The sequence below is a fragment of the Clupea harengus genome, chromosome 23, assembly GCF_900700415.2.
Source record: "Clupea harengus chromosome 23, Ch_v2.0.2, whole genome shotgun sequence".
Classification (NCBI taxonomy): Eukaryota; Metazoa; Chordata; class Actinopteri; order Clupeiformes; family Clupeidae; genus Clupea; species Clupea harengus.
The window spans coordinates 22,498,990-22,522,987 of NC_045174.1; the positions used below are offsets into that span (position 1 = coordinate 22,498,990).

Below are 23,998 nucleotides of genomic sequence, written 5' to 3' on the forward strand. Positions count from 1 at the left end.
TTTCACAAGGTGCCACACACACACACTCACATCACCAATGAAGGACCCCCCCCCCCCCCTTAAATTACACACCATACTTATCCTATTACAGGGTCCCATGAAAACACACACACACTGTCACCCTCACCCATCACTGTGTGCCCCCCCCCACCCCACACACAGATCTCTTGTTGTGTGTTAACACTCACACTAGTGTCTCCAGCTTGCAGTGGGGACTCTTGAGGAGGTCTGAGAGATGCTGAATTCCTGCATCATGAAGATCAGGATTCTCACTCAGGTCCAGCGTCTTCAAACTGCAGGAGGTTGATCTGGCAGCTGATGCTAAAGCAGCACAGCTCTTCTCTGTGAGGGAACAATACTCCAGCCTGGGAGAAACATCATGACATGTGTGATTATTACACTCACATACCTTTACCTATACCAACACCAACCCACACACTTACCGTACTTCAGCCATCACAGAGTGCCAATCACACACACACACACACACACACACACAAACACAGGCATACACACTCTCACCGGGACTCACTGATCACAGGATGTCATATGCGTACACTCACTGGGTGCCCCATACACACACACATACACACACACACACACACACACACACACCTTTACGTCATCATCATCATTCACTCAGTCACTGAAAGATACACAAACACCCATTAAAGGGTGCTCCCCCTAACACACACAAACACACACACAGTGTACTACACATTTCACAAGGTGCCACATACACTCTCTTACACACGCGCTCTCACACACAGACTCTCACACACAGACTCTCACACACACACCCTCTCACAAACACACACACACACCCTCTCACAAACACACACGCTCTCACACACACTCTCACTCACACACACTCATACTCACACTCACAAACAAACACACACTCACTCACACACTCACATATACAGACTCTCACACACACACACACACACGCTCTCACACCTTCATTCAGTCATTGAGAGATAGACAAACACTCATGCACACACACCAACACACACCAGGGGGTGCTAGACACATACCCCACACACACACACTTACAATAATTGACCCATCACAGAGAGCCACACAAACACCAGTCATCACAGGTATCACACACATATTCATTCATTCATTCATTCCACACACACACACACACACACACCACCGTGTAATCCACATGTCAAGTGTTGTTACCAACACCAACCCATACACTTACCATACTTGAGCCAACACATAGTGCCAATCAAACACACACACACACAGTGTACTACACATTACACACACACACACACACACGCCCCCCCCACACACACACACAAACATGTCATCATCATCATTCACTCAGTCACTGAGAGATACACAAACACCCATTAAAGGGTGCTCCCCCTAACACACACACACACACACACACACACAGTGTACTACACATTTCACACATTTCACAAGGTGCCACACACACACACTCACATCACCAATGAAGGACCCCCCCCCCCCTTAAATTACACACCATACTTATCCTATTACAGGGTCCCATGAAAACACACACACACAGTCACCCTCACCCATCACTGTGTGCCCCACCCCCCCCCATACAGATCTCTTGTTGTGTGTTAACACTCACACTAGTGTCTCCAGCTTGCAGTGGGGACTCTTGAGGAGGTCTGAGAGATGCTGAATTCCTGCATCATGAAGATCACGATTGCCACTCAGGTTCAGCGTCTTCAAACTGCAGGAGGTTGATCTGCCAGCTGATGCTAAAGCAGCACAGCTCTTCTCTGTGAGGGAACACATCTGCAGCCTGGGGGAAACACAATGACACGTGTGATTATTACACACACATACCTTTACCTATACCAACACCAACCCACACACTTACCGTACTTCAGCCATCACAGAGTGCCAATCACACACACACACACACACAAACACAGGCATACTCACCGGGACTCACTCATCACAGGATGTCATATGCGTACACTCACTGGGTGCCCCATACACACACACACAGACTCTCACAAACACACACTCACATAGACACACTCTCTCTCATAAGCTTTCTCACAAACGCTCTCACACACACACTCACACACACTCATACTCACACTCATACTCACACACAAACACACACTCACATATACAGACTCTCACACACACACACGCTCTCACACCTTCATTCAGTCATTGAGAGATAGACAAACACTCATGCATACACACCCACACACACCAAAATGCTAACGTGACTCAATCATCACAGGATGTCATATGAGTACACTCGCTGGGTGCCCCATACACACACACACACACACACACCTTTATGTCATCATCATCCTCTACTCAGTCACTGAGAGATACACAAACACCCATTAAAGGGTGCTCCCCCTAACACACACACTAACAGTGTACTACACATTTCACAAGGTGCCACACACACACACACTCACACACACACACACACACATCACCAATGAAGGACCCCCCCCCCCCCCTTTAAATTACACACCATACTTATCCTATTACAGGGTCCCATGAAAACACACACACCGTCACCCTCACCCATCACTGTGTGCCCCCCCAACCCACACACACACACAGATCTCTTGTTGTGTGTTAACACTCACACTAGTGTCTCCAGCTTGCAGTGGGGACTCTTGAGGAGGTCTGAGAGATGCTGAATTCCTGCATCATGAAGATCAGGATTGCCAGTCAGGTCCAGCGTCTTCAAACTGCAGGAGGTTGATCTGACAGCTGATGCTAAAGCAGCACAGCTCTTCTCTGTGAGGGAACAACTCCTCAGCCTGCGAGGAACATAATGACACGTGTGATTATTACACTCACATACCTTTACCTATACCAACACCAACCCACACACTTGCCGTACTTCAGCCAGAGAGTGCCAATCACACACACACACACACACACACACACACACACACACAAACACAGACATACACACACTCACTGGGACTCACTCATCACAGGATGTCATATGCGTACACTCACTGGGTGATACACATACATACACACACACACACACACACCCCTTTATGTCATCATCATCATTCACTCAGTCACTGAAAGATACACAAACACCCATTAAAGGGTGCTACCCCTAACACACACGCACACACACACACAGACATACACACACTCACTGGGACTCACTCATCACAGGATGTCATATGCGTACACTCACTGGGTGATGCACACACACACACACACACACACACACTGTACTACACATTTCACAAGGTGCCACACACTAGGGGTGGGGGAAAAAATCGATTTTTCGATTTCTCTCGATTCTCTTTAGAACGATTCTGTCTCGATTCAGAAAAGTTCATAATCGATTTTTTAATAAAAAAAAAAAAATTAATATTTTTTTTTTTTTTTTTTTTTTTACATATTCATTTTGTGTTGAAATGCAAGCTGCATCGATTATTGCATAGAAAGTCATAATTGTGACAAGGAAAAACTTTTTCTCTAATAAAAAAATAGATCTGTTGATTTATCAAACACAAAGTAGGAAGTGATTTGAGACTCTAAGTAGCAAATTCAAATGTTTTAAAAATTGAGATGCATCGATAACCGTTTTATCGGTTTAGAATTGATAATCGATAATCGGTTTAGAATCGAGAATCGGTTTAGAATCGAATCGTTGACCTCTGAATCGGAATCGAATCGAATCGTGAGGTGCCAAGAGATTCCCACCCCTACCACACACACAGTGTACTACACATTTCACATGGTGCCACATACAGTCTCACACACACAGACTCACACAAACGCACACCCTCTCACAAACACACTCACACACAGACACACTCACTCTCATAAGCACTCACACACACGGTGTCCCACACAAACACACTATCACACACACACACACACACTCACAAACAAACACACTCACATATACAGACTCTCTCACACACACACACACACGCTCTCACACCTTCATTCAGTCATTGAGACATAGACAAACACTCATGCACACACACCCACACACACCAACGGGTGCTAGACACATACCACCCCCCCCCCCCCTCCCCACACACACACGTGCAATAATTGACCCATCACAGAGAGCCACACAAACACCAGTCATCACAGGTATCACACACATATTCATTCATTCATTCATCACACACACACACAAACACACCACATATACACACACTGTGTAATCCACATGTCCACATGTCAAGTGTTGTTACCAACACCAATCCATACGCTTACCATACTTGAGCCAACACAGAGTGCCAATCAAACACAGGCATACACACACTCACCGTGACTCAATCATCACAGGATGTCATAGGAGTACACTCGCTGGGTGCCCCATACACACCCACACACACACACACACCTTTATGTCATCATCTTTCATTCACTCAGTCACTGAGAGATACACAAACACCCATTAAAGGGTGCTCCCCCCTAACACACACACACACACACACAGTGTACTACACATTTCACAAGGTGCCACAAACACACACATCACCAATGAAGGATCCCCCACCCCTTTAAATTACACACCATACTTATCCTATTACAGGGTCCCATGAAAACACACACACACACTGTAGTTCACTCATTCCTATCTGCCCCCCTCACACACCCCATATTTCAGTCATCACAGGGATACACTCACACACACACTTTAGTTTGCCCATCATTATGTACCCCCCCCCCACCTCCCTCATCAAACACCCCATTCAGAGGTCTGTTGTTGTGTGTAAACACTCACCCCTTACACATCCCCCCCCCCACACACACACCATAGTATACACATCCTTACATTCCCCCCTCACCCTCACAGCTCTCTCTCTCTCACAGCTCTCTCTCTCACAGCTCTCTCTCTCACAGCTCTCTCTCAGCTCTCTCTCTCACAGCTCTCTCTCACAGCTCTCTCTCTCACAGCTCTCTCTCACAGCTCTCTCTCTCACACAGCTCTCTCTCACAGCTCTCTCTCACAGCTCTCTCTCACACCTCTCTCTCTCACACAGCTCTCTCTCTCTCACAGCTCTCTCTCTCACACAGCTCTCTCTCTCACACAGCTCTCTCTCTCACACAGCTCTCTCTCACACAGCTCTCTCTCTCACACAGCTCTCTCTCTCACACAGCTCTCTCTCTCACACAGCTCGCTCTCTCTCTCTCACACAGCTCTCTCTCTCACACAGCTCTCTCTCACAGCTCTCTCTCACAGCTCTCTCTCACACCTCTCTCTCTCACACAGCTCTCTCTCTCACACAGCTCTCTCTCTCACACAGCTCTCTCGGTCTCACACAGCTCTCTCTCTCACAGCTCTCTCTCTCACAGCTCTCTCTCTCACAGCTCTCTCTCTCACTCACAGCTCTCTCTCTCACAGCTCTCTCTCACACAGCTCTCTCTCTCTCACAGCTCTCTCTCTCTCACAGCTCTCTCTCACACAGCTCTCTCTCTCACACACAGCTCTCTCTCACAGCATGTTCAGTCTGTCTCTCCCCCATTCAGTAATGAGGTGCACCTTAAATAAGGCCGCCCAAGGGCTAAATTAGTCCAATTAGAGTCAATTGGACCCCTCCACAGAGGTGGGGGAACCCGGACCCAACCATTCAGGTAGGGGAGTCCAGCCAGTCCTTCTCCCCCTTTGGGCCACAGTGAGAAGGGGGAGGGATTTCACCTTCTCACACACATATTCATTCTTTCATTCATTCATGTATTAATTCATCACAGACAGACACAGACACAGACACACCAAGGGGTACTACACACTATACCCCTTACTCTGCACGAAACAGGGACACATAGACACAGGGACACATAGACACACACACACACACAGTCACAGACTGCGTTGCATCTGATGGAACCGGAAATATTGATATTCTGTTGTTGTAACTAAGTGTAGCCTCATTTTGTATCTGTAACTCATTCTTGGATGTGTACTCTGTCTGTCTCACTGAGACCTGAACAAATGGCATGTGAACCCCTTCCCCCGTAGATAGCCTCCTTCCTGCTATCACCCTTTGTACCCTGTTATCACCCCCCTCCCCCCACAGGTGAACCCCTCACCCCACTGTCTCCCCCTTCCTCTCACTTATAGGGTGTGGTCACCCTCTCTTCTATTGTATTCTAAATGACTGAATTGTCTCCACGCCGAAATAAACTCCAGAAACCTGACTACGTCCTCCGGTCCCTTCTTCAACTTTGGCGTGCTCATTTAGATTATATCATAGAATCCCATACATAAGTGCCCTTAACACACACACACACACACCCCTTCCTCCACATCAAATGGTGTCCCTCACACACTGCATGTCATCATCCTTCACTCATCACAGGAATCCACTGAGACACACCGTAGTTCATCTATCATTATATCACCATAGAGCACAGCGTCCCCTCTAGCTAGCCAATCTGCCTCAGGACAGTAAGTCTGTGTGGTCACTAAAGCAACGGGTACAGATTCTCCTGCTGTACATACCCTTTCAGCCTTATTACTGGAAGCCCTGACAACATAAGGTTTCAACATGTTTATGTGGCACACTCTAGATTGTCTCTTACGATCAGGAGTGCAGACTATATAGTCCGTTTAACAAACCCGACACTCACTTTATAGGGCCCAGAAAATGTCACTTGCAGCGCCGACCCAGGGACAGGGAGTAACACAAGCACCGGGTCACCTGCCTGGAAACTTGGAATTTGGTCCTGTCCCATTAAGTGACTTATGAATAAGCAGCAGTACTTTAAAGTCAATTCTGTGACTTACTAGAAGCTTGTGTAAGTATTGTAATAATATGGTCAATTATTTCTGTAAGAACTCTAGCAGCTGCATTTTTCACAAGATGAAGCTGTTTGGCCTTTTTAGGGAGGCCTGTGAAAAGACCATTGCAGTAGTCAACCCTGCTGCAGATAAAGGCATGAATGAGTTTTTCTAAATCATGTTTTGACATAAGGGGACATAATTAGAAGAGGCCGTCTCTCTTCCCAGTCTTTATTCGTGTCGACACAGTATGTGCGCAGCATCGTTTTCAGCGTCTGATGAAAACACTCTAAAGTGCCCTGAGACTCCCCCACTTCTCTCACAACTTGTGCAAACAGTTTCAAAGTCAAAGTAGAACCCTGATCAGACTGAATGAAACCCAATCAGTCCCCTCACCACTGCTTTTGGGGATGGCTTCAGGATAGAGGGTTGCAGCGCACATAATGGTCAACACAAATTGATGGCCAGACTTGGGCAGTGGACCCATGCAATCAACAGTTATGCATTCAAAGAGATGTGCCATCACCAGAATAGGACGGAGTGGGGCTGGGGAAATGGTCTGATTGGGCTTTCCCTTAAGTTGACATGATGGCAAGAGTGGCAGAACTTTAGAAGAGGTCTTTAATCCAGGCCAAAGCACTCGTTGATAGGTCTGATTAATACCCAGGACAGACAGCGCATGCTCATGGACTAGACTCAGAATCTGTGAACGGTAGCCAGACAACACAACAGTCTGACAAACAGACATCGAGGACCGAGCTGAAACTGAGCTTTCATCAATGAAGATTCAGACAAGTCAACAATATCCTCAAATTCCTGTGCCTGCACACGCATCACAACGGACGCAGAACACACAGAGGAGAACTCCTTCACAAGTCACACACAATCGTACACACACACTCTCACACACATGCTCTCTCACACACACACACACGCTCTCTCACAAACACACTCTCACACACACACACACACACCACACACATGCTCTCTCACACACACACACACACGCTCTCTCACAAACACGCTCTCACACACACACGCTCTCACACACACACGCTCTCATACACACACACGCTCTCACACACACACACACACACACTCATACACACACACACACGCTCTCATACACACACCCGCTCTCACACACACACACACACGCTCTCACACACACCCTCACACACACGCTCTCTCACACACACTCACACACCCACCCTCTCACACACACACACGCTCTCACACAAACACGCTCTCACACACACACACGCTTTCACACACACACACGCTCTCACACACACACACACGCTCTCACACACACACACGCTCTCTCACACACACAAACACACACACACTCATACACACACACACGCTCTCACAAACACACGCTCTCACACACACACACGCTCTCACACACACACACGCTCTCACACACACACGCTCTCTCTCAAACACACACTCTTACACACACGCTCTAACACACACACACTCTCACACACACACTCTCAAACACACATGCTCTCACACACACATGCTCTCACACACACATGCTTTTACACACACATGCTTTTACACACAAACGCTCTAACACACACGCTCTCACACACACACGCTCTCACACACACACGCTCTCACACACACACACGATCTCACACACACACACGATCTCACACACACACGCTTTCACACACACACGCTCTCACACACACATGCCCTCACACACACACGCTGTCACACAGACATGCTCTCACAAACAGCAGAACAGAGTTCTGGGGAATGTTCTCACACACTGCATCATCATCCTTCACTCATCACAGGGAGCCACTAAGAGACACACAAACACCCATTAAAGAGAGCACCTCCTGAAACACACACACACACACACACACACACACACACACACACACACAGTGCTATGCACATACCCCTTAATCAGGACCAAACAGATACACATAAACACACACACACACTCACACCATAGTACACCCATCCTTACATGACCCCCCCTCACCCATCACTGTGTGCCCCCCCACCCCACACACAGATCTCTTGTTGTGTGTTAACACTCACACTAGTGTCTCCAGCTTGCAGTGGGGACTCTTGAGGAGGTCTGAGAGATGCTGAATTCCTGCATCATGAAGATCACGATTGTAACTCAGGTCCAGCGTCTTCAAACTGCAGGAGGTTGATCTGGCAGCTGATGCTAAAGCAGCACAGCTCTTCTCTGTGAGGGAACACATCTGCAGCCTGGGGGAAACATAATGACATGTGTGATTATTACACACACATACCTTTACCTATACCAACACCAACCCACACACTTACCGTACTTCAGCCACACTCACTGGGACTCACTCATCACAGGGTACACATACTAACACACGCATACACATGCTGGGTGCTCGATACACACTCACACACAGCCTTTCCTCCACATCAAATGGAGATACACAAACACTCATTAAAGGGAGCTCCCCCTCACACAAACACACACACACCAAAACCCAAACCTTGCTCTAGTGACTCAGCACCCCTCAGTGACACACAAACGCACACACACGCTCTCTCTTTCTCTCTCACACACACACACACACACCACACACACAATACTGGACCCATCAAAGACAGCAACACACACACATAGACACAGACAGACACACACTAACCACTCATCACAGATATCTCACACATGCTCTCTAGCTCTCACACACACACTCTCTCTCTCTTTCTCATGCTCTCACACACACACACACTCTCACGCTCACACACACTCACACTCTTATACACGAGCTCTTACACACACACACAAACACCCTCTCACACACACACACACACACACAATCACACACATACAATACTGGACCCACCAAAGATAGCAACACACACACATAGACACAGACAGACACACACTAACCACTCATCACAGATATCACACACATGCTCTCTAGCTCTCACATACACAAACACACACATTCTCTCTTTCTCATGCTCTCACACACACACTCTCACACACACACGCTCACACACACTCACACTCTCATACACAAGCTCTTACACACACACACAAACACGCTCTCTCACACACACACACACACACACACACACACACACACGCTCTCACTCACACACACACACACACACACACACACACACACAATCACACACATACAATACTGGACCCACCAAAGATAGCAACACACACACATAGACAAAGACAGACACACACTAACCACTCATCACAGATATCTCACACATGCTCTCTAGCTCTCACATACACAAACACACACACTCTCTCTTTCTCATGCTCTCACACACACGCTCTCACACACACACACGCTCTCACACACACACACACGCTCTCACACACACACACGCTCTCACACACACACACACTCTCATACACAAGCTCTTACACACACACACAAACACGCTCTCACACAAACACACACACTCTCTCTCTCATGCTCTCACACACACGCTCTCACACACACACACACTCTCATACACAAGCTCTTACACACACACACACAAACACGCTCTCACACACACACACACACACGCTCTCACACAAACACACACACACACAAACTGTGTTGTGTCCATCATAGCACCCCATACATTTGTGCCCCATACACACACACACCCTTCCTCCACATCAAATGGTGTCCCTCACACACTGCATCATCATCCTTCACTCATCACAGGGAGCAACTGAGACACAAAAACACTCATTAAAGGGAGAACCTCCTGAAACACACACACACACACACACACACACACACACACACACACACACAGTGCTATGCACATACCCCTTAATCAGGACCAAACAGATACACATAAACACACACACACACTCACACCATAGTACACCCATCCTTACATGACCCCCCCTCACCCATCACTGTGTGCCCCCCCACCCCACACACAGATCTCTTGTTGTGTGTTAACACTCACACTAGTGTCTCCAGCTTGCAGTGGGGACTCTTGAGGAGGTCTGAGAGATGCTGAATTCCTGCATCATGAAGATCAGGATTGCCACTCAGGTTCAGCGTCTTCAAACTGCAGGAGGGGGGTCACGTGATGCATTCAGAGTGAGCGGTTGCTTTCTGTCACCCTCCCGCCTAGAAGGCCGAATATTTCATATTTTTGACCGATTAAACCATACAAAATTATAATATTTTTTCATAAGAAACATGTCTGGAACAGATGGAAACACTATCCAGCGAGAAACAAGAAGACGTGCAGCTGAATTGAAAAAAACACCTGCTTCCAACTCTGAGACCGGTATGGACAACGACGAACCTGACGCTAGCATGGCCAACTTGATTGCCCAAAATGTTACGGAGAAGATTAGCGCCCTAATGGAATTGAAGTTCGCTGAGCTACAGTCATCCTTAACCATACTGGGTAGTCGCATTGACGACAACAGCAAAAGACTAACTGAAGCTGAGAGTCGCATCTCTGAGAATGAAGACTGTACTAGCTCTTTGGAGAACAAAGTTGCTCATCTTGAACAAAAAGTTAAGTCCCTAGCTGACCGCGCTGAGGCTAGTGAAAACCGAAGCCGTAGAGATAATATTCGGATCATCGGACTCAAAGAAGGCACAGAAGGGAAAAATGCGGTGATATTCTTTGAAACTTGGCTACACGACACACTGGATTTGAAGACCAAAAGAGGGTTCATTAAGATTGATAGGGCTCATAGAGCCCTTGGCCCGCGAAAGTCAAACTCTAACAGACCAGTTATCATAAAACTCCACAACTACGGCGACAAACAAATCATTCTCTCAGCGTTCAGAGAGAAGGGTGACATTCTCGATCAGGGCAACAAGATTTACATTCGTCAAGACCTATCAGCGGCAGTGAGGGAGGCAAGACGCAAGTTCAACGACACCTGCGAACAACTCATCCAGAGGGGAATACGGTTTCAGATGCGCTACCCAGCCACTCTTTTCCTCACGGTTCAGGGAGAGTTGCATTCCTTTGAGACTCCCCAGGAGGTGGAGAAGTTCATGAGCAGGACTGAAGGTTTGAGCATTGCTGAAAGCTGAGTGATCTTTTTGCGTCTTGCATCATCAGTGTAGGCTACACTAATATAAAGGGGGCTAATGCTCATTAACACAATTTAACATACAAGTTGACTGCCCATTTCCCCCTTCTTAATGCTCCATTTTTGGCTAAAGTTATATATATTTTTTTTCGTCTCTTGGAGCCAATATTAAATGGACTCATAGGATCTTATGTTTAGTCATAGCCTACAATGGAGTGGTCTTAAGCCTGGGCTACACATGCCTATTTTTTGTTGGTAAATTCTAACTAGCCTACTGCTCTAATTTTACTTGAATGCCTTGATTTTTCATTTTGACAAGACTGTTATGTTAATGAGTTAGGCATCCTTTGGTTTTTTTCTCCACTCTAAGTTCAAATGACATCATTTGTCTGTTTTTTTTTTCCCATTGACATTGACTGATACTGGTTTGATCACTTTACACTGCTGAACGGCCGATTTGGTGGGGGGGGATAAGGAAACTGTGGTTTAGTAGGGGTATGGTAATGCCTGCTGCTGATAGACTGTTCTCTTTTAGTGATGGAGGGTCACCTCTCAGCTTCACTTGTCCCAACTCACTTAGCGCCACTCGATGGCTGTTTTGTTTTGTTTTGGGAGGGATCTGTTCTGTAAGGGGTTATGGCCCATCGTTTGGGGATGGTGCCTTACTGACAGCGTTATTTAGTGTGTTTTTTCTTTTTGTTGTATTTACTTTGCTCCAGTCCTTTTCTATAGAATTTCTGAGTGTACTGTCCCACATTGATCTTCTTAATTCTTCTCACTGTCCATCTGCCGTATTATTATTGCACAACATAAAAATTAGGTATGAGTGATCTCAAAATAATCACTCTTAATGTGAAGGGCATTAACCATGTCATCAAACGTCAGAAAATACTCTCCTTCCTTAAGAAAGAGAAGTGTCAGATAGCCTTTCTTCAGGAAACCCACCTCTCTGATTTAGAACACATAAAATTACGGAGGAGCTGGGTGGGACAGGTGTTTTACTCTTCATATAACTCAAAAAGCAGAGGGGTCGCTGTTCTTTTACATCGCTGCTTGCCCTTCACACTGGACAAAACAATTTCTGACAAAGAGGGCCGCTATGTGCTCCTATCTGGCTATTTGTATGGTGAACTTGTTGTTTTTGGCTGTGTGTATGCACCAAATTCTTATGAAGCTCCCTTTATCCCACAACTACTTTCAGATTTGGCATCATTTTCCTCCCCATACATGCTAATAGGAGGCGACTTCAACTGCGTGCTTAATCCCTGTGTGGATATGTCTTCTCCCCGTTCAGCTTCCTCTACTAAAATTAACAAAATGCATGCTTTTCTCAACGATTTAGATTTGTATGATGTCTGGAGAGTACTACACCCCCTTGATAAAGATTACACATTTTTCTCTAACCCCCATCAAGTTTTTTCTAGAATAGACTACTTTCTCTCCTCACGCACTGTCTTAGACAGAATAGCGGACTGTGCAATTGGCATCCAGTCTATATCTGACCACTCTCCTGTTGCTGTAACCATCTCCCCCCCATATAGGGATCCCTCTTGTAGACACTGGCGACTGAATCCTGCATTACTAAATAATCATCGCTTTGTTGATTTTGTTACTAGGGAATGTGAGCGTTTTTTTGTCGAGAATAAAACTCCTGACATAAGTCCTTCTACTCTATGGGAATCTGCTAAGGCTTACATACGTGGTGCAATTATATCATATACATCAGCTCAGAAAAAGGAGGCTACAAAGAGGCAATTAGAACTTGAGGAGGCAGTACACGACCTTGAGGCTCAATTCAAGCTCGCATCAAATACTTACCTGGCAAAACAATTAGAGGCAGCCCGTTCTGCTCTGAACCAGTTACTTACACAAAAGGCAGAATCTCAAATATTCTTTGCCAAGCACAGACTATTTGAATCAGGCAATAAACCTGGCCGGTTACTGGCCCGTCTTGCACGTGGTAAAATCGAGTCTAATCTGATTCCTTCTCTCTTAGACAAACATGGGATTAGACACTTCAAATCAACAGAGGTCAGCAAAATAATGAAGTCATTCTATGCAGACCTGTATAGCTCAGACTGCACATCCTCTGTAGAGGTCAGGAGGAAGTTTCTTGATAAGATAAAATTTCCATCTTTGTCAGACGAACAAAAAGCTGCATTATGTAGACCAATTAGCAAGGACGAAGTTTCTGAAACCATCAGTGATCTTCAAGGAGGCAAAGCGGCAGGCCCAGATGGCTTTGGCCCAGACTTTTATAAAACATTTTGCAAGGTAGTAGTTGGCCCCCTCACAGATATGTACTTAGATTGTTTTGACAAGGGTTGTCTACCCCCAACGTTAAACCTTGCCCACATCTCTGTTATTTTGAAGAGAGGTAGGCCTCCTGACTTATGTGGCTCTTACAGACCTATTAGCCTGATATCAGTTGATAGTAAACTGCTCTCAAAACTTTTAGCAAGGCGCCTGGAAAACCTGCTCCCAATCTTAATAAACCCAGACCAGACAGGTTTTATTCAAGGGCGCTATTCTTCTGCTAATGTTAGGAGGCTTCTGAATATTGTACAATCTATATCTCAGAAAAAACAGAAGGCACTAGCTATTTCCCTTGATGCCGAAAAGGCCTTTGACAGAGTCGAATGGTGCTATTTGTTTGACATTATGCAGAGATTTGGGCTGGGGGGAGACTTTTTAAAATGGACCCAAACCATATATCATGCGCCCAAAGCTATGGTCATAACTAATGGCCGTCGCTCTGAGCCTTTTTCTGTGGCTAGAGGTGTGCGCCAGGGATGCCCACTAAGCCCTCTCCTCTTTGCCTTGGCATTGGAACCCTTGGCGGAGATTATCAGGCTACATGCAGAAGTGAAGGGGGTGTGGTTGGGAGAAAGGGAGCATAAAATTGCCTTGTATGCTGATGACATCCTCCTCTTTGTGACGTCTCTTAGATTGTCTATTCCAGCTATTATGACCACTTTCAGTGAGTTTAGTACCATATCTGGCTACAAGATCAATTTTAACAAATCTGAAGCCATGCCGCTTGGATGCTTGAACAAAACTGAGGTTTCAATTGACTTCCCTTTTACATGGTCAGCCTCTGGTTTTATATATCTGGGAGTTAAGATATCCCCTGCCTTGAGGGAGTTGTGGAAATTAAATTTTTCCCCAGTCTGTGATGCAGTGAAAGGAGACTTGGAACGGTGGCATAATCTTCCTCTGTCATTATTTGGGCGAATTAGTTTCGTCAAAATGAATGTGCTTCCCCGACTTCTATACCCTTTGCAGATGCTTCCTCTGTACCTAACTAAAAAGGTTAACCGTGAACTAGAGAAGGCAGTCTCCAAGTTTATATGGCATGGCAAAAAACCCAGGCAGAGGTTAAAAATATTACAGCTACCTACAGATATGGGAGGCCGGTCTTTACCCAACTTAATTTTTTATAATTGGGCCTGCCATGCTCGCCACCTTTGGTCATGGTTGCATTCTTTTGTCAAGGGGGAGGTGTGTGTTGATTCTTGGGCTAGCTACCCACACTCCCCATGGAGTCTGGTTACTTGTGATGCAAATAATATTAACCCTGAAATAAAGCACAACCCTGTTATTTACAGCAGCATCAGAGTATGGCGTGATATATCTAAATACGTAGGGAGGGAAAAGAGGAAATCCCTCTTGTCCCCTATTATCCAAAACCCTGACTTCCCTGCAGGCGTCAGCTCATCAGTGTTCTTTGCATGGCGAGATAAGGGAGTTTATGTACTTGATCATTTATTTAAAGACAATGCCCTCATGTCTTTTCAACAACTACAGGAGTTGTTTGATATTCCCAAGTCACATTTCTTTGGGTATTTACAAATAAGACACTTTATATCCTCCCTTGCTAACCTCTCTCCCACTGCTTCTCATCTTGATGATCCAGAAACATTTCTTCTGAACCGCAAAAGTTTGAAACATTTCATTTCCGCTTTTTACTCTCTACTACTTTCCTTTGATACATATGAGCTACCCAATATCTCCCGCAAATGGGAAAGCGACTTGGGTACTGAATTTATTGAGGATGATTGGAAAGATCAGATCAGCATCTACCTGTAATAGACTGAGGGAGACTCAGTATAAGATACTTCATAGGCTGCATATCACCCCAGTTATTTTGCATGAAATAGATCGCTCCATCTCTCCTCTCTGCAGTAAGTGCAAATCAGAAAGGGGGACCTATTTTCATTGTTTCTGGGAGTGCAAATTTATAGCTAGATTCTGGAAGCACGTTGCCAAAGTAATCAGTGAGGTCCTTGAAGTTGAGATTAAGAGAGATCCAAGTGTCTTCCTTGTTGGTCTCCCCTCTAAGGTGCTACATCTCCCCTCTCCAAGATACACACTCCTTGAGAAGCTCCTCTTAACTGCCCGAAAATGCATCTTACTTCACTGGATTAAAGAGTGCCCACCAACTATTACTTTATGGTACAGAGAGATCTTTAACATTCTCCCACATGAAAGATTGGTGGCTATTATAAAAGGAAAGGAGGGTTTGTTTTTGAAAATCTGGTCCCCTTTCATAGACTACCTGCCAGAAGTCCTCAGGTCCTTACTTATGAGAGGGGAATTGGGTACTTTTTGGAGTCAGACCAGACCTCCTTCATAGCCCCGATACATTTCATTATGTACTCATACTTCCTTACACCTTTGTGCATGTAGTGGACTGGAGACAGTACTGTGTATACGTTCTTAAATAATGTTGTGGACAATTTTCCTTTTTGTAAACCCTTTTTCTTTTTTCTTTTTTTTTCTTTTTTTTGTTGTTGTTTTTTTTACCCTTCTGTGTTTGTGTTGATTGCTGTCTGCTGTGGGTGGGGGGAGGGTGGGGATTGTTGTTATGTGTTTTGTAATGTTATCCCATGTCTAAACCAATAAAAAGTATGTTAAAAAAAGAAAAAAACTGCAGGAGGTTGATCTGCCAGCTGATGCTAAAGCAGCACAGCTCTTCTCTGTGAGGTCACACATCTGCAGCCTGGGAGAAACATAATGCCACGTGTGATTATTACACACACATACCTTTACCTATACCAACACCAACCCACACACTTACCGTGCCAATCACACATACACACACACACACACACACACACACACACACACACACACAAACACAGGCATACACACTCTCACCGGGACTCACTCATCACAGGATGTCATATGCGTACACTCACTGGGTGCCCCATACACACAGACACACCCCTTTATGTCATCATCATTCACTCAGTCACTGAAAGACACACACTGCGTCATCATCCTTCAATCATCACAGGGGCCCACTGAGACACACAAATACCCATTAAAGCGTGCTCCCCCTAACACACACACACACACACACACACACACACACACACACACACAGTGTACTACACGTTTCACAAGTTGCCAAAAACACACTAGTCACCAATGAAGGATGCCCGCCTTTAAATTACACACCATACTTATCCTATCACAGGGTCTCATGAAAACACACACACTGTAGTTCACTCATTCCTATCTGCCTCCCTCACACACCCCATATTTCAGTCATCACAGGGATACACTCACACACACACTTTAGTTTGCCCATCATTATGTACCCCCCCACCCGACCTGCCTCATCAAACACCCCATTCAGTGGTCTGCTGTTGTGTGTAAACACTCACCCCTTACACATGCCCCCCACACACAAACACACACACACACACACACACACACACACACCATATAGTACACACATCCTTACATTCCCCCCTCACCCATCACGGTGTGCCCCCCCCCACCCCTCACACAGATCTCTTGTTGTGTGTTAACACTCACACTAGTGTCTCCAGCTTGCAGTGGGGACTCTTGAGGAGGTCTGAGAGATGCTGAATTCCTGCATCATGAAGATCATCATTGTCACTCAGGTTCAGCGTCTTCAAACTGCAGGGGGTTGATCTGACAGCTGATGCTAAAGCAGCACAGCTCTTCTCTGTGAGGCGACAATAGCTCAGCCTGCGAGAAACATAATGACACGTGTGATTATTACACTCACATACCTTTACCTATACCAACACCAACCCACACACTTACCGTACTTCAGCCATCACAGAGTGCCAATCACACACACACACAGGCATACACACACTCACCATGACTCACTCATCACAGGGTACACATACTAACACACACATACACATGCTGGGTGCTCGATACACACTCACACACAGCCTTTCCTCCACATCAAATGGAGACACAGAAACACTCATTAAAGGGAGCTCCCCCTTACACACACACACACACACACACACACACACACACACACACCAAAACCCAAACCTTACTCCAGTGACTCAGCACCCCACAGTGACACACAAACACACACACACGCTCTCTCTTTCTCATACACACACACACATACAATACTGGACCCATTAAAGACAGCAACACACACACATAGACACAGACAGACACACACTAACCACTCATCACAGATATCACACACATGCTCTCTAGCTCTCACACACACAAACACACACTCTCTCTTTCGCATGCTCTCACACACATGCTCTCACACACACACACTCTCACACACAAGCTCTTACACACACACACAAACGCTCTCTCTCACACACACACACACACACACACACACACACACACAGGCTGTGTTGCGTCCATCATAGCACCCCATACATTTGTGCCCCATACACACACACACCCCTTCCTCCACATCAAATGGTGTCCCTCACACACTGCATGGCATCATCCTTCACTCATCACAGGGAGCCACTAAGAGAAGTCCCTCTCCAAAGAGTGAGACACACACACACACACACACACACACTGTTTCATCTGTCATAGGGTGCCACACACACACGTACAATAATTAACCCATCACAGAGAGCCAAACACTCACACTCACACACAAACCACATATACACACACCGTGTAATCCACATCACAAGATGCTACACACACACACTTACCAAACTTGAGCAAACAGTCAGAGTAAGTTTAGCTTGGCCATCATTATGTACCCCCACCCCCTCATCAAACACCCCATTCAGAGGTCTGTTGTTGTGTGTAAACACTCACCCCTTACACATAACCCCCCCCCCCCCCACACACACACACAAACCCATTGTACACCCATTACATGCCCCCCTCACCCATCACTGTGTACTGCTCCCACACAAAGATCTTGAGCCATCAAAGAGTGCCAATCACACACACACAAACACACTCTCAGCATGACAGCTTCACAGGGTATAAAAGACACCAACAAAGGCAAACACACGCTTGGTGCCTCATACACACACACACACACCACTCATCACAGGTATCACACACAAAATCATTAATTCATTTATTCATTCATCACATTCACACACACACAGACCAGACACATATACACCATGTAATCCACATGTCACAAGATGCCACACACACAACCACACAGAGTGCACTACACATTTCACCAGATGCCACACACTCACACACACACACTTGTCACCAATGAAGGATCCCCCCTTCAAAATACACACATAACTTATCCTATCACAGGATCCCATGAAAACACACACTGCAGTTCACCCATTTGTATCTGCCTCCCTCACACACAGAGTGCCAATCAAACACACACACACACAGTGTACTACACATTTCACAAGATGCCACACACACACACAGTGAACTACACATTTCACAAGATGCCACACACACACACACACACATCACCAATGAAGGTTACCCCACCCCTTTAAATTACACACCATACTTATCCTATTACAGGGTCTCATGAAAACACACACACACACTGTAGTTCACTCATTCCTATCTGCCCCCCTCACACACCCCATATTTCAGTCATCACAGGGATACACTCACACACACACTTTAGTTTGCCCATCATTATGTACCCCCCCACCCGACCTGCCTCATCAAACACCCCATTCAGTGGTCTGCTGTTGTGTGTAAACACTCACCCCTTACACATGCCCCCCACACACAAACACACACACACACACACACACCATATAGTACACACATCCTTACATTCCCCCCTCACCCATCACGGTGTGCCCCCCCCCCACCCCTCACACAGATCTCTTGTTGTGTGTTAACACTCACACTAGTGTCTCCAGCTTGCAGTGGGGACTCTTGAGGAGGTCTGAGAGATGCTGAATTCCTGCATCATCAAGATCATCATTGCCACTCAGGTTCAGCGTCTTCAAACTGCAGGGGGTTGATCTGACAGCTGATGCTAAAGCAGCACAGCTCTTCTCTGTGAGGGAACAACTCCTCAGCCTGCGAGAAACATAATGACACGTGTGATTATTACACTCACATACCTTTACCTATACCAACACCAACCCACACACTTACCGTACTTCAGCCATCACAGAGTGCCAATCACACACACACACACAGGCATACACACACTCACCATGACTCACTCATCACAGGGTACACATACTAACACACGCATACACATGCTGGGTGCTCGATACACACTCACACACAGCCTTTCCTCCACATCAAATGGAGACACAGAAACGCTCATTAAAGGGAGCTCCCCCTTACACACACACACACACACACACACACACACACACACACACACACACACACCAAAACCCAAACCTTACTCCAGTGACTCAGCACCCCACAGTGACACACAAACACACACACACGCTCTCTCTTTCTCATACACACACACACACACACACACACACACATACAATACTGGACCCATTAAAGACAGCAACACACACACATAGACACAGACAGACACACACTAACCACTCATCACAGATATCACACACATGCTCTCTAGCTCTCACACACACAAACACACACTCTCTCTTTCGCATGCTCTCACACACACACACTCTCACACACAAGCTCTTACACACACACACACAAACGCGCGCTCTCTCTCTCTCTCACACACACACTCACACACACACACACACACACACACACACACACACACACACACACACACACACAGGCTGTGTTGCGTCCATCATAGCACCCCATACATTTGTGCCCCATACACACACACCCCTTCCTCCACATCAAATGGTGTCCCTCACACACTGCATGGCATCATCCTTCACTCATCACAGGGAGCCACTAAGAGAAGTCCCTCTCCAAAGAGTGAGACACACACACACACACACACACACACACACACACACAGTGTGTTTCATCTGTCATAGGGTGCCACACACACACGTACAATAATGAACCCATCACAGAGAGCCAAACACTCACACTCACACACAAACCACATATACACACACACTAGGGGTGGGAATCTCTTGGCACCTCACGATTCGATTCGATTCCGATTCAGTGGTCAACGATTCGATTCTAAACCGATTATCGATTCTACACCGATTATCGATTCTAAACCGATTATCGATTATCAATTCTAAACCGATAAAACGATTATCGATGCATGTCGATTTTTAAAACATCTGAGTTTGCTACTCAGAGTCTCAAATCACTTCCTACTTTGTGTTTGATAATTAAAGAAAATCAACAGATGAATTACCTTCTCTATTTTTTATTAGAGAAAAAGCTTTCCCTTGTCACAATTATGACTTTCAATGAACAATGCAATAATCGATGCAGCTTGCATTTCAACACAAAATGAATGTGTAAAAAAAAAAAAAAAAAAAAAAAAAAAATTTAAATTAATTTTTTTTTTTTTTTTATTAAAAAATCGATTATGAACTTTTCTGAATCGAGACAGAATCGTTCTAGAGAGAATCGAGAGAAATCGAAAAATCGATTTTTTTTTCCCCACCCCTAACACACACCGTGTAATCCACATCACAAGATGCTGCTCCGCTCCTCTTCTTCTTCTTCACATCTGGTTCATCAGAGTCCATCACGTCTGTAAACACACACAAAAAACAAACAAATAAATAAATAAATAAATGGAGTCCTGGCTCTGAAATCGGAAACAGACGTGGCTCGGACCGAGACATACACAATTACAGCCAATCAACACGTTGCTTCAGGAGCATGAAAGGGAGGGGTGTAACTTGATTGGCTGTTGAGCTCAAATATCAACAACACGTTGCCAGAGCCGCAAACACACCTTTGATTAAGAAGTGTGAATTATTTGTGTTATATACACATCATTGTTTTGCTGTATACAAAACTTTAAAAGTTAATTTATTGTTAAAATATTCATATACGCAGTGATCAAGCCCTTAATTGGGGCACAACTCATTGACGTAAAATTAGGTTAACATTAGCATTATTCAAAGGCATTAGCCCACAGAGACTCAAACCTGCTTGTATTAAAGACAATTAGAGCAAGTAAATTAAAGTTGTGTACAGTTGTGGCTACCCCAAGTCCCGGGGGTCTGCTTCCCTAAGATAATTCTGATAGCTGCTATGCATTTCATTAGAGGAAGTACTGATCAATGCAGAACAAGGGCTACTATATTGAATTTACTGGAAATACATCATTTTGTCATCGTTTTGGATGGATGTTTGTTGGAATGAAACACTTCCATATGCATGCAGTCACAGTATCATCTGTATTTTTTAAACCCGTATCTCCTTATTGTAAATACAGTTTTGTTTACTTATAATTAAATTCACTTGGATGTGCATGATATTGATGGATCTGAATTAAACTTTAATGTAGATTGGAGATTCAGATTGTATTGTAAAATGTCCAAATATTCAATATCATGGTGACGTACATATTCCCTGATTTTGAAACAATTCAAATATCTTTATCTTCTTTATTTGTACCCTACATCTGACAGGAGGCGTGTTGCTTCTCACTAATATTGGGTTCTGCTGTCGTTTTCTGTTCAGTTGAATTGGATTTCTGAGGGGTAGAGAACTAATTGATTTTGAATAGCAGCAGTAAAATAAGCCAACTGGGGACTTTCAAAGCAGCAATCCATATCAAATGCGTGTCAAAGTGAATTTCTGGTCTGAACACTGATCACTGAACAGAGGAAAACTCAGTTTAATCAACAATAAATCTTTATTCTTTTTTGTTGTTGTTGTTGGGGTGTTTGTTGTCGCTACTAATTCCCTAATACCTGCTTGAAAATGGAGGGTTGAGGGCTACGGTATATTGGTTGGTTGCAATCTGCAACTATCTACGCCTATACCCATGTTTTCAAACATGTTCTTAGCTTAAACAAATACACCTACATTTTTTATATACATACATATTTCTCAAAACCCCGTGAATAAATGCCAAGCACATTAATGCTATGAAGCTCATATGGTTAATGTATGTCATTTCACAAAACGCTCATATTTAGCAGAAGAATATATATGTTACACTCATCCTTATATCCATAGATCGTCGCAGAACGTAACTGACAGGAAGTAACTCACCCTATCAGTGCACAGCCACCACATTCACACATGTAGTTCCTTAAACTTTCACTCAGAATTGTAAGAATTGTCTATTGTTACCAGGAATGCTATCATTTGAGATAACACATTTTTCTTCGAAAGGAACATATCTTCTTATTTCCTTTCATTCTTGCTCATTCTCTCACTAAATGCGGCGGTCATATTACGCACCGCAGCGGTAGTCCTACGTCTAGCTTTGTGAACTCACAGGCTCCTGAAGGAAGTCTCTGACGGACTCCTTGACCTATAGGCTATTCTCCTTCCAAACAGAAACAAAAAAAACGGTAGCCTACTACTACCGCTGTCTAACCAAACCAACTGTGTGCTTTTAAAAAAAATGTGAAAGGTAGGGAACTGTCATAGGATAGTCTACGCCCTAACTGTCGTTGCATCGGTTTCATTCTTACCCGGAAATAACCGAGTTTTGTGAAAACATTACACCAACTCTGCCAGGTCGAATTTCTTTGCCCACCTGATGGTGTTTGTATCCGTGTGGAGATGCCCGCAGTTGTCTCCTCTGCTGGGAGTCTCACCAACTGCTTCTCTTCATCGCGCGTCGAGTGAACGGAGAGGGCACAAGACGAGACCCGCCGACACTAAGTTCCGCGTTGTGCGCAGTGTTGCCAACTTTTCTGTAAGGAAAGTAGCTGTTAGCTCTCCGAAAAGTCGCCAGAAGTGGCTAGATGACGTAATCAACTAACTTGCATAATATGCAAATAAGCTGAGAGAGGTACAATTTGCCCGCGAATACAAAGTTCTAATATTTTTCCCGCGAATACAAAGTTCTAATATTTTGCTGCTATCTAGTC

The 23,998-nt window shown here is 45.1% G+C and overlaps 2 protein-coding genes across 2 annotated transcripts in view; both read right to left on the bottom strand.

Moving 5' to 3' along the window:
- The window catches only part of LOC116218607 (nuclear body protein SP140-like protein), a 176,862-nt gene that overhangs the window by 133,966 nt on the left and 18,898 nt on the right, over positions 1–23,998 (bottom strand). The gene's annotated exons all lie outside the window — the stretch shown is intronic.
- LOC116218834 (ribonuclease inhibitor-like) lies at positions 70–16,763 on the bottom strand. Its single transcript, XM_042703348.1, has 6 exons — positions 16,723–16,763; positions 10,697–10,801; positions 8,810–8,986; positions 2,616–2,792; positions 1,619–1,795; positions 70–365 (listed from the first exon to the last, which is right to left on the bottom strand). Exons 3-6 carry the CDS (start codon positions 8,977–8,979, stop codon positions 185–187), a joined length of 705 nt encoding a protein of 234 aa, XP_042559282.1. The 5' UTR covers positions 8,980–8,986; positions 10,697–10,801; positions 16,723–16,763; the 3' UTR covers positions 70–184.